Raw genomic sequence first — 12,891 nt, forward strand, 5'->3', positions numbered from 1 at the left:
AAGAGGAAAACTCTCTCCCCTCCACCTTACACCGTGCACGGCCCGTGCTGGCTTATGGGGCAGCCAGCAAATGCCCCAGCCAGGGAAAGGAGTACAACCTCACTTTTCACATCAATACCACGCGTACAGACACTCTTCTTACCTAGAGATGCTTAATCCTTCCCTGAGGGCCTCCAAGCAAGGTGTTTCAGTGCTGTCCTGCAGCAGGGAGCTCAAAAAACATCCTTATTTACATGAAGTCATCTTCTTCATCCATTTTTATCTGCTAAGACTTGCTTTTCCAAGGTTAGATGCCTCCCCTCCTCTCGGCAGCCCCAAGAGCTCTAAGGCACCCAGGCAGCAGCTCTGGGGGCCAAATACCAGGTGGAGGACAGTCCACCTCAGCAGGACTCAGCTGCTCATCCTCCAGGTGAGACCCAGCAAGGTGCTGAGCCCGATCCTCCCCTCCCTGTGATACCAGGGGGAAGATGGCTGGGAACAAATTATATCCTATCTCCCTGGGAGTGGTGAGAGCGATAGCACTGTGCTGATCACCCGCCTGACAGAAAAGTAGGTCCAGTTCCTACCTGGAGGCACTGGTGGCAGCTTCAACTCCAGCAGCAGCTCCCTGTACTTGTCCTCATGTTGCTCACCTGGTGGGCATTGCCCGCTCCCAGCTGTTCCACCACAGCAGGGTGGGATGCTGCAGGGCAGAGCATCACTTTGGCCTGGGTTGCTTTGCCAGGCTCTTTCTCAGATGCCTCTTCTGAAGCTCTGGGACCTGGATGGTTTCTTCCCAGGCTCCTATGTGCCTTCTCACACGCACCATGCCTTGCAATACTCCGGTTCTGAAAAAAGAGGGAAAAATAGGATGCCTTCAGTTTCAATTTCAGTGCTATCAAATAGGATGTTCCTCTGTGGCTTCATCTGAAAAATCCAGATCACCTGGGACCAGCCTGGTCCCCCGCCCAGGTCCTGTGTTGCTGGGTCTCCAGCAAATGCTCTGCTATTTCTAGGTCAGCTCACTGTGACTCAGTCTTCAACCTTTCCTTCCCCCCCCCCGCCCCGACTTTGTTTTAAACATTTAATTTCACTTTTCTGTCAGGAAGCCACGTGTGGCCAACAGATGGTGATAGCATGAGTCTCGTTAGTCATCCCTGGGGCGGCTCTGGGAGTTGGACGCTGGTGCGGGGCCGGGGTGGGCTGGGAGGTGGGAGGGCAGCACCACTTCTCTGGGCCTTTCACAGCCTCTGCTTCCGCCACGGCTTCCCAGGTGTTTGGTGGCCATTGCTTTTTTTGTGCTTATGGGAAGTCGCTAAAACGAATGTGCAGCAATGAATGAAGCCATTTAGCAAGGAAGTCCCTTCCAAATTTATTACTTCTTACAATGCCTGGGTGCAGCTGTGGACTAACGGGGTGGGGGAAAAATTGTAACAGAGCAATTAGCTCGGAGATTAAAATCATTAAGCATTAGGGGGCTTAATGGGCTTTTTCTACTAACCAAAATTCTCCTGGGAAGCTGACTGACATCATCCAAGAGGCACTGATCGTGAGGCGGGACAGGCTGGTTGGGTCAGTGGGACACACTGGGATCTTCCCAGGCTTGCCCTGGGAAGCATCAACCCCATGATGAAGAACCGCTCTCTGTCCCTCCTCCTGCTTCTGCCCGAAAGAGAAACCTCCCTTGAAGAGCGGTCAGGGCTTGTTCTTCCAGTAGGAATATCATCTTGTCCCTCCAGGAAGTCCAGGGAATGGAGGTGCCCATGGTTTCCCCAGCTCTAACCCAGGTGTGGTGGTAGGCGATGGGGGGGTGAAGGTGCTGGTTGAGGCAGAGAAAGCAGCCCTGGGGCAGGCGGGAGAGCTGGGCTCTAAGATGAGTACGTCGGATGAACACATCCCTGGTTTGGCATTTGGAATTATACATTATATTTTAAAACATTTTTTTAAATATATATACACAGGCCTCCCCCCCCCCACCAATTAGACCGAGAATAACTGCTGGCTCCTCGCCCAAGTTGGGCTCGGGGTAGGAAGCAACATTTAGGTCCTGCAAGTGCTGCGAGCTCACGAATAAAACAAAGCGTGCTGGCGTATCTGGGTCACACTCCCCTGCAGGAGAAGGTATTTTAGACAGTGGGAAAGTGCCTGCCTTGCCCTCGGCACCTGGTGGCCACGTCCCGCCTCCCATCCAAGGATGTTGGAGGCCAAATTGTTCAAAATGAAAATGAGACGCCCAGGAAATGGTTTTGCCTTCTCCGTTGCTCATGGCTGTGTGCCCTCCTCTGCCCCCGCTCTCAGCGAAGAGCGATTAAGACTGTGCAAAAGTTTCTTGCCTCTCTGCTTCCTCGCGTGTGCTTTCAGAGGGCTGGCGCAGAGCATGAGCGGGCTGAAGCTTCAGCCCCCCGTGGGGAGAAGGGCATAAATCAGGGCTGGCCGGTAGCATTCCTCCATGAAAAAAAATAATAAAATAATTAAAGGAAAAAGGAATTCCTAGGAATATGGATGAACCAGATACAAAGGCAAAGCAAATACAATTTGAAATTACACCTTGAAAAATTGAACATGAGGACTATTTGATTTCATTAACGTCAATTTAGGTGATGGAGCAGTGCCAGAGGAGCCGAAACGTTGCGATTAAATACGCTCAGTGAGAAGCGCCAAAAGAAACATCTCTTAAATAAGCACCAATTTCCTACTGGAGAAGTGCAATGCTATTTTTTCATTCAGTCTGGACAAAATCATCCCCCACCACTTTTGTAGCCCTGGACCATGTCCTTTGATGGGTCTTTCCCCACCGTCACCTCACGGTAAAGCCTCAGAGCCAGAGGTATCTGAAGTGCGTCTGCAGGGCAGGCCGGCAAAGCGGGGCTGGGGCAGCGGGGAGGTGCTGCCAGCACTTGGGAAGGGTCCGGGTGTCACCCCGTCCGTTCCTCCCCAGCACAGCAAGGCTGAGGTCACGCACCAGCCGCCACAGCACAGCCGCGCCGGAAGGCTCAGAGCCAGGGAGCCGTGGATGAAAGCTCTGAAAGCCCAAGCAAGCTGCCAGTGGTCTAATGCACGCCTTGGCAGGGTCTAGCACTGGTCGTTTATTTATGTCACCAACGCTTAAAAGCCACGCAAGGCTGGCTGGAGCATTAAGGACAGTTTACACCAGAAAAGAAGCTGGCTTTTCTTTTCCAACCCAACATCCTTGCGTTGGTGTTGCAGGCTATGAAGTGCTCATAGAAAATGAAAATACCAGAGTGTGTTTTCTGGGGTCCAGCACGGTCTCTGGATATCACAGGTATCTAACAGGCTGGGAAAGGGCTGGGAAAGGGCCGGGAAAGGGCCGGGAAGCCGTGACAGAAAGCTGAGCTCAAAGGCAACGAACAGGCCAGAAACCCAACAGACCAGCAGAGGAGCAGGACTGAGATTCCTGAGACTGATGGCTTTTCAGACCAAAATCTACTCTTTCCCAAGCAAAAATCTTTGCACAAGCAGGGAGGGAAGGTTGGGAGCTGCGCAAATGGCTGACTGTAAGGAATATGGACTGTAAGGAATGCAAAGCTACTGCACTGTCTTTGGCATTAGCTGTGTCTGCAGGGAGACCATGAACCTGGTCCCCATAAGCAGCTATTTTGCATGAAAGACGCAATAAATTTTGTAAAAAACGGTCTTTTCTGACAACATGGACCTGGAGGTTCGGAGGAAGCAGCACAACATCAGAGCCGCCACAGCAGTTCAAAGCGATGAGCCACCAAACCCAGTGTCCCATTTCCATAAACCCGGAAAGACCAGTGCCATGCTTGCCTGTGGAGCTCCTCAGCTTAGCCTCACACCGTGCACAGCCCCGCTTTCTTTGCGTTGGAAGACCCAAGGACAGCAGAAGACCCAAAAGCAGGAGGCAGCCCAAGGAGAGTGGAAGACTCACCCTCTTTGCCCTTTCTGTGCCAGCCATGACCTCTGTCCCATCCCCCTGCCCTTGCTGCCCACCTCCTAGTTGCTCCTTGCATGGAGCCACGTTGCTGATCGCCTATAGTTTCAAGATGTTGAGGCCCACACCTCCTCCTGTGCCTGCTGGGAGCACCTGCCATGGCAGGAGGCACCCGTGACCTCAACCTGGAGGGGGAACACACCACCAACAGCCCAGGCATCTCTTGGAAGAGCTAAAGCCATTTTGTCTGGCCTTATACAGAGGATGCGACTCACAGCTGGAGGAGCTAACATGTTCCGACAGGCTTGGCCAAGGCTGCCTGTCACCCTCTTCATTTATCCACTGAAGAATAAGTCAGCCTGAGAAGATTTAATCTGTAAAAAAAATAATGAGGCTTTAAATCCGGCATTGTGATTGCAGCACGGACACATCTAGACGCCACAAACTAACGCCACGATCTTGTGCCACCCTGAAGCCGTGGTGCCACCCAGCCTGAGTCCTCTGCCACCATCCCGGCAGTGGGGGGCTGCTCCTGCCACAGCGCCGGCCCGCTGGTGGCACAGCTCCTCTCCAAACGGGATTTGAGATGGCATTGAAGAAAATACAATCTTTTTAAAGGCTTTTGCTTTGAAGTGCGTGGCTGTGAAGGTTGGGCTCAGCTGAACAAGCAAGCCAGCAGAGCCAAGAGCAAGCGGGCAGAGCTGCCCAAAGGATGCAGCCCTGCAAGCAAATGGACAGGCTCTGCCCCAAAACCCAGTGAGAATGGACCTGTTTGGGCACGAAGAGACACTCTACAAGCTGTCGGTGAGGCAGGACCAGAAGGCAGGTCTTCCCGTTCCCGGCTCAGCCCTCAGTTCACTACACCACGCTGCTGCTTCATAGCACCCACGTCAGCCCGAGTCCTTACCTTGCAGAGATTTACCAGTCAATAAATATATTTTTTCCCATGCTTTTTTATGTTCTATTTGGTATTTCTGAGGTAGGCAACAAGCTCTTCAAACTTCAGATCCCAACTTTTACATATGTGTATGTACATACATTTTGGAGAGCAGCGTCAATTTTGCACGTTTCTCTAGTTAATAATGTGCAGGCTAAAAAAATAAACAAACAATTTTGATGGCGACGCAGAGAGCAACACCACCCATCCCCTCCCAGCAGCACACACCTCCACGAGCGCTGCGAGGCCAGCGGCACATCAGCATCCCGTAGGATCTGTCCCACTGAAGCCATCGGCTTTGCCGTACAAACAGGCAAATACTTTTTCTGCCTGCAGTCACGGGAATTGTATGGGTTTGCTTGGGTTTCCAGCCCTTTGCACGCACTTGTAGGAAGCGAGCTGTTTTCTGCTGGAAAAGGTGTTTTATTAAGGCAGGCGGTGGTGATGGAGACTCGGCGTGAGCTCTGGAGAGCCGGAGCCGAGATGACGTGTCACCAGCACGGAGCACGTCCCCTGAAGATGCGGGCTTGGCGACAGGCTGTTTCAACAGAGACCTTGAGAAATTGAGAGCCAGGTGAAACCATTGGCTTTTGCCACCAAAAACTCAAGGCAAATGAATACCATCAGCCACCCTTGAGAACGTGAAGCTGATGTTATGTGCAAGGAGTTCAGCTCGTCTGAAGGGGGAACTTCACGAAGGTTTCGCACGTGAAGGAGAAGGCATGGAGACGGGTGGATCGGTGGTTTTAGGCTTCTTTGGGCAAGGGAAATCAAGTCGAGGCGAGGCAGGGAACAATGAGAGGATGCGTTCGTTTAAAACTCTATGGCTCCTTTTTTGTTAGGGAATTTCCTTTTTATTTTAATTTGCATTTTAAATCGCATCATGATATAAAGGTAGATGCTGGTCCATCGGTCCTGGCTGCTCTGCACGCCCGCAGCCCCATCTGTCCTGTGTGGCAGAGCGTGTCGGGGGGCTCCGCTTTGGCTTTTCCAACAGTCATGCCTGGATTTAGTCCCTGCGCGGTGGCGACCGGCTCCCAGCGTTTCACTTATCCTCTTGTGTGCAATTCCACGGCGGTCAGGATAGCCTTCCCGCAAACCTCCTCTGCTTCCAGGCTCATCCAAAACCATTTATTTGCTCCTTTTAATTCCGCTTCCAACATCATGGCTCAATTCCTTAATTTGTTTTTTTCTTCTTGTTTTTTCTCTTGGTGCTGTTTTCCGTAGCTTATACCCTATGCAGTCCTTTTTCTTTTTTTCAGTCTAGAAGAGATCCCAGGACATGGTTTCTGTGAAAGATGCCAGAAAGAGCAGCAGCAGGAAAAAAATGGCTTTTTTTTTTTCCCCTCTCCCTCTTGATTGATTAACCTTGAAGGCACCAATGGGAAAGACGGAAGAATCAATAAAGGCGAGCACAGAGCATTGGAGAGGGAAAAGTGCTGCTGGTACCCCCTGAGCCCTCTTTTTAAAATACGGAATGGAGAAGAAGGAGGAATTTTTTTTCACATTTGGCTTTCTGGGCGAGTGGTATGGAGGGCTGTCGTGGCAGGCTGCAAAAGGAATCCCACCACACATGGAGTTTTGTGCTGTAATTTATGATGCCGGTTCAACCTCAAACCCCCTTGCACATGCAAAAAAAACCCCAAAACCTAAGGATATTGTATTTTCCGGTGTGTGCTCTCTCATAGGGTGCTTCGCCAGGCATCGCTTAGAGCAGAGATAGATAACCACAGACACACACGGGGCTGAGTTTGGTCCCCTCGCTGCCTTGGTGAAACGCGCTGCCGGCTGGAGATGCTCCCACGCGAATCCCGGCGGATAAATAACCAGCAAAGATGAAAAAAATATGGTTCAAACCCAACATCCAGTGTCAACCCCTTTCAAGCCCAGGATTTTGAGGGCAGGGTGGGGAACTTGCAGTACGTCTAAATCAGCCGGTTGAATTTAACTCCCTGCGCTGATCAAATGATTTAAGCCCGTTTTTCTCTTTCTGGGGACTGGTATACCCAGGGCAGAAGATCTGGGAAGGAAGCCAGGGAAAGGATTTTGGGTGAGCCCAAGGAAAAGGTTTTATTGAGGCTGGCAAACCTCCCACAGGCTGTCATGAGGGCCTGGGGCTGCTCAGCACACTCGGGAGGATAAAAAAAAAACGTCCATGGCCGTTACAGTCTCTTAACTATAGACTTTTAACTGACCCAATAGCTGAACAATATTTCCTAGTATAAATTTCAAAATTTGGAGGAAAAAAATTATTTCACCCAAGCAGTTCTTCCCCAATGTAAAAGTGCTCACTCCTTGTCCATCACAAGCCATTGCAAGGGAGCTCTAAAATAATTGTGAAGCCGAATTTTACCCTGAGGCGGAGCAGGAGCAAGGGCACGGGAGCTGAAGGGATGCCCTGCCAGGAGAACAGGCCTTTCCTGAACCACGCAACCCCATCCACAGCAGCTAGATGGATCATTTGACCGGGAAACCTGCAGGAAAAACCGCAGCCATCGATGTGCCCACAGAAATCCCCTTTCCCCACACCTGGACGTGCCAAGCCATGCTCTCTCCTGCCTGTGGCACCGAACCGTGGCCCGAGGCTCAGCTGCCGCTCCCACGCCCTCCGACCCAACCAGGTTACCCTCATGCCACCAGCGGGTGTGAAAAATTTCATTTTCAGAATTTTCAACCATCAGCAGGACAACAAGGTTTTTCTGTTGCCGCTAAAATCCCAGGAGCCCCTGTTCACCGCAGCAGCTCCAGAAGATAGAGCAGGGTCCCCCTGTCCGCCCCCGGTCTCCCTTACACCCAGCACGATCGTGCTTGCGTCTGGCAAATGCTGACTGTTCTCCTTCCCCTCTTTTTTTTTTTTCCCCTATTTCTCTTTGGGAAATGGGAACGTGTCTGCCCTGGTGTTGATGGGTCTGTAGGGTGGGTCTCCAGCCCCACCAGCTGATGCCGTGTTGAGCGGCCGGGGTGGGGGAACGCAGATGGCAGGAGCCAGCTTTGCTGCTTATCTACGGGCATAACGGAGCTGTACCACTGAGGGAGGCGCGAGCCATCCCACGCAGGCTGGAGAGCTTTGCAGCAGCGCGAGTGGGTGCCAGCCGGGACCGGGTGCAGGATGGGGGGAGGAAGGCTCCAGCAAGTGCCTCCCCACCGCCGCTGCAGGGAGGACCCCAGCCCTTGGGGCAGGGCTGCTCCCTATCCCCCGGGGAAATGCCAGTGGCTGGAGCAGGGTGCCTGTAGGACACAATGCACAGTGACGCCTCAGGATGGCTGATGGATCCTGAAGTCACCTTAGCTTCAGAAATGCTTGTTTTCTTTGCAAAAGCAAAATATTTTCTAGATCTTCCACTTGCAAAAAAAAAGAAGCACTTTCTAATGACTCATCAATCTCATCTCCCTTTTTGCTTTTACCTTTTCTATCATTTCTTTTTTTTCTTTCTGCTGCCTCAGTAGCCGGGGAGGGCACTGCTGCTCTGCGTGCTCCCCAGCCACCTCCCCACCCCCAGCAGAGGAACAGGGCCAGCCCCACCGTAGCCCCCACCACCACTGCCACCCTGCCCACGCTTGCACCCCCAGCCTCCTCCCTTCTCGCTTCCTGCCTGGCTGCCACCCTGTCCAGGAGCCGTGGGGCCTGCCCAGGTGCAGCATGCCCGGGGACAAGGCAATGGCAACACACCCAGTGGGAGAGCTCGAGCATAAAAGGGTGCAAAAGCTGCAAAACCTTGTGGGGGAAGGAGGTATTGCTGCTGCAGCATGAAAAGATGGGGCTTTCCATCTCCAGAGTGGATAAGAAACCAGCTTTCCTTCTCTGAGAGCACCTTCAGAAAAGCATCAGAATGTGTGTGCTCCGGGGAGGGTGTCAGACGTGGCACAGGAGCCCACAGCAGTTTAGCGACTCTTCGCCAGCATTTTTATCCCTGAACATCATCTTTTTTGGAAATACCAGCCTGAGACGGCTCATTGGGCTGGAGGGACTCTGGCAAGGCTCTTGGCGTGGTGGGACATGGGCAATACATGGCATTGACACAGGGAGGGAGTGGCGGAAGAGCCATGCGGCTGCCGAGGGACCGGCTGGGGCACGGGTGGTGGGCGCCACGGGAAGGGGACCCAGGAAAAGGCCCAGGGATGATGCAGCTGGCATTTAATAGCACGTGTTGGGGTGAGCAGCAAGAATTTGAGCGAGAAAGGGCTGAGGGCGAGGGACCCCGGTGCATCAGCAGATAACAGCATTGCTGTGGCAGAGCTGCGGCAAAGATGGGTACAGTCCTACGGGGCATCAGTGAAGAGGTTTCTAGAAGTGGGGGTCATACTTGCCTTCACCCACCAAATACTCCTTCCTGGAAGGCTTGTGGCTCCCTGGGAAGGTCCATGCCCAGAATCACCAAGGATGGAAGCCAGCTCTTCCCTTGGTTGCCTTCCCCACCTGGCACTGCCCAAGCCGGGATGAGCCAGTCCACAGGTGTCAGGCAAAGACGGTGGGGAGCAGTGGGGAGTTGTGGGGTCGATGGGTCCAGCTGAATCCCCCTGCAACCTTTTCCTTGTCCTCCTCCTTCAGAGCGAGCCCGGGATTACCTGCACAAGACTGGGCGCTTCATCGTCATCGGTGGCATTGTCTCGCCTGTGCACGACTCCTACGGGAAGACGGTGGGTCGCCCCCATTTCCCCTTTCTTCATCATATGTCTGGTGGTGTCTCCAGCCAGGGTGGAGCACTGGGCAGTGCTGCCTGCACCTGTGGTCCTCTCAGGGACCTCCTCTACCCAGGGCAGCCCCTGACCATGGGAAAGTCTCCGAGAGGATGGAGCAGACAAACCCACTTGCTCTTTAGATAAAAACTGCAGCGAGACCCTACAACCAGCCAAAATACCAGACAGCAAAGAGAAATGTTCTCATCCAAAATGGGGGTGGTCATCTTGTTGGGTTGGGTTTTCATGGGGATTTTTTTTTGTTTGAATGATTTCAAAGCTGATTTTATTGTGGGGATGGCAACGATGCAAGCAGGGACATTTAAAAGTACGTTCTGATGGGGGGAAAAATTCCAAATTAGGAGAGGAAAGGATTTCATCTTCTCCTGAAAGCTGGAGAAATTTCACTGAGAAACCACCATCCCCAGATCTGGCCCTACTGCAGCACAGGGCTGAGAGTAGTGGTGTTGGACCGATTTGTTAGCCACGGCTGAAGCGAGGCAGGGACTCTTCTCCTCCAGCAAACAGGAGCTCAAATAACTTTTCGCAGGCAGGAATGAATCCTTCTGGCCTGTCTCATCTGCATAAGCCCAGTGCTCTGCCATGGGAAGATTCACAAGCCCAAGCTGGCCAGGGCATGACACTTGCCTCCTCCCCATAACTGCTCCTCCATCACCCTCTCTTGCAGGGTCTTGTCTCAAGCTGGCACCGCCTGACCATGTGCCAACTGGCCGTCCAGTCCTCCGACTGGATCAGGTGAGTGGCCGAGCCCGCACTTGCCGCAGCACCGGCCCCGTTGTGCCAAAGCCCCACATGCAAAGCCCAGCTCCTCCGCACAGCACCTGGGCTGCAGCTCCCCGGAGTGGAGATGCCACCCGCTGCCAGAGCTTCAGGGTGGACTTTCTCCTCTCCCAACCAAAGTTAACCAAAGCTTGATTGAAAACCAGAGGCCTTCCTCTCCTGGTCCAGCAGAGAATCCAAGGGGGCCCTTTGGCTTCATGGGGTCTTGCAAGCCCCCCGCTGAGTCTATGGTATCCAGGTGAAGCCCGTATTCACACAGCCCATCCCAGGCTTGTGCCATGGCACCTTCCCTTTCTGCACCTGCAACACCAGCCCATGGACTCTCCCCTTCCCAGCATCACCACGTGGTGTCTGACAGCTGAGGTGGGACCAGAAACATCTCTGGGTTGCCCTCAGGAAGCAGGGTAATAACACGTGCAGATACATCCAAGCCAAATGAAAGCTGGTTAGTTGGGTACCAAGAGCGGAAAGGCATCCAGGAACACATTCAGGTCCCCAAAGCTATTAGGGAGAGCTGGGTGGAAGGGCTGGAGAAAGGTCATGGTCCATGACAGAGCTGGGGGGGTGATGTGGCTGTTCCCAGTACTGCTGGCCAAGCCGGTGGGGAGGAGGTAAAGTGGTCAGGAGGTCCAGGCAGTGGCCAACACTGTTGCCTTGCTGTGCTCCCCACAGGGTGGACCCCTGGGAGTGCTACCAGGACACCTGGCAGACCACCTGCAGCGTGCTGGAACACCACCGTGACCTGATGAAGGTGAGTCAGCCCCTGCGCACCTGGGGTGAGGGCACGGGGAGAGCACAGGAGTGGGGTTGCTCTTGCACCAGCACATGGATATCAACAGCCAAAACATAGCTGGGACAGACAGAGAGAAGACGTGCAGGAATGTCCTGACCTGGAAGAGGTGTGAGATACCTTGTCACAGCCGCTTTGAGCTCCTTGACCTGATGGCAAAAGCAAACGGAGCCCTCCAGCCAGCACCAGCAGCCGTCCCAGTCCCACAAGTGCCAGGAGAGGCACAGGGGTGAAGGAAGGGGTGGGAATAAGCCAAATCGTTGATGCCGACCGCTTGCTCCATCCCGAGAGGAAGGAGGTGGATGGGTGTCCCTGGTCACCAGCTGAGCCAAGCTGGGAAGTCCCCAGGGAGCACAAAACCCAGGAGGAAAAGTCTCTTTAAAGACCTGGCAGGTTCTGAGGGCCAAAAAGGAAGGTGACTGCCCTCAGGTGACCTCAGGGAGGGCACAGCTGCTGCCAACACTTGGATATAGTGAGCAAGGCGAGGGTGGGAAACCAATAAAACAGCATCATACGAGCTCATGGGCAGCCCGGAGAGGAGGTGCAGAAGCAGCATTAAGCACCCTGGCAGCATGTCCAGCGCACCCAGGGACCATGGTGGTGAAGCCAGGGAGACCCTGGGGATGCCGTGCTTCTCCTGCAGGGCCTGGGGGAGGAGATGAGAGCATGTCTGCTCCCAGGGTAGGGTGTAAACTCCTGGCTTTGCACCACTAATTCATCAGCTGCTGTATTTTCATTTACTCATCAGAATTGATGAGCACCCCAGGAGACGGGGGCGATGCCTGCCTGCTGGTAGCATGGCTGCAGCCCTGCCAGCCTCATGAGTCCCCACAAAAATTTAATCCCACAGTCCCCAGCCTTAATTGTAAGTTGTTATCCATGGAGTCCTGCTAGCCCCAGGCCCATCCGTTGAGGTCGGATGGGACCAGGGATCCCAATGCGAGCCTGGATGTGCCTGTCACTGAAGATGGCCTTCAGCCTGGGACACCAAGTCTTGATACGGGGGTTGTAAAGGTTTTGGGAGGCAACTGTGGTGAAGGCACTGGTCCAGCTACTTCTCTTTCTCCTTGCAGAGAGTGACTGGCTGCATCCTCTCCAACGTCAACACCCCCTCCATCACCCCCGTGATCGGCCAGCCCCAGAATGAGTCCTCGCAGACCATCTACCAGAACAACAACGTCTCCAACAAGCCCACCGCGGGTAGGCAGCAGCAGGGTAGGGACGAGGGAGATGACCACCCACCCCTCACCTCACAGCCGCGACTGCTGAGTGTTAGGAATGGTGCTCCATCATCTTATTTTTGGGCCAGGACTGCTTGTCAGGCTCCACACACCAAGCCCAGGGGACCCGATGCCAGGGAGGGGAGCAGGAGTAGCATCCGCCACAGCGAGGGGAACCAAGAGCATATTAAAATGTCAGCGAAATCACATTGGACTTCAGCTGGATGATGTCCAGGCAGTGAGAGCAGCTAAGAGAAAGGGTATCTGGTACCTGTGGGGTGTGTGCGAGGGATGAGCTGGCAGGAGAGGTGGTGCAGCTGGATCCCACACAAGCCATCAGGATGTGGGACACGGAGGTATTAGCTGGGGAGACGAGTGCGGATTACTTAAATCCCATAAAAACAAACATCTTGTGATTATTATTTTTTTTTTTTAGTGATTTTAGCTGTCCAGCTGGTCCCTTCAAGGCACAGCGTGGTGCTCTTGGGAGTTGAAGACCACAAGAGGCAGCAGTAGGGAGATGTAGAGAGTGGTTCTTGCACTCAGATACAGGAGCCCTTCGCAGGACCGGGGT

The 12,891-nt window shown here is 53.5% G+C and overlaps 1 protein-coding gene across 1 annotated transcript in view; it reads right to left on the reverse strand.

Moving 5' to 3' along the window:
• Nucleotides 1-587: 587 nt before the first annotated feature.
• LAMC2 (laminin subunit gamma 2) overlaps nucleotides 588-12,891 on the reverse strand; it is a 38,022-nt gene continuing 25,718 nt past the window's right edge. Inside the window, exon 25 of the mRNA XM_074599243.1 lies at nucleotides 588-827. Within this exon, the coding sequence (XP_074455344.1) occupies nucleotides 588-827 (240 nt within the window). The remainder of the gene's footprint in view (nucleotides 828-12,891) is intronic.

Source organism: Larus michahellis, chromosome 8, assembly GCF_964199755.1.
Source record: "Larus michahellis chromosome 8, bLarMic1.1, whole genome shotgun sequence".
In the NCBI taxonomy this organism is placed as follows: Eukaryota; Metazoa; Chordata; class Aves; order Charadriiformes; family Laridae; genus Larus; species Larus michahellis.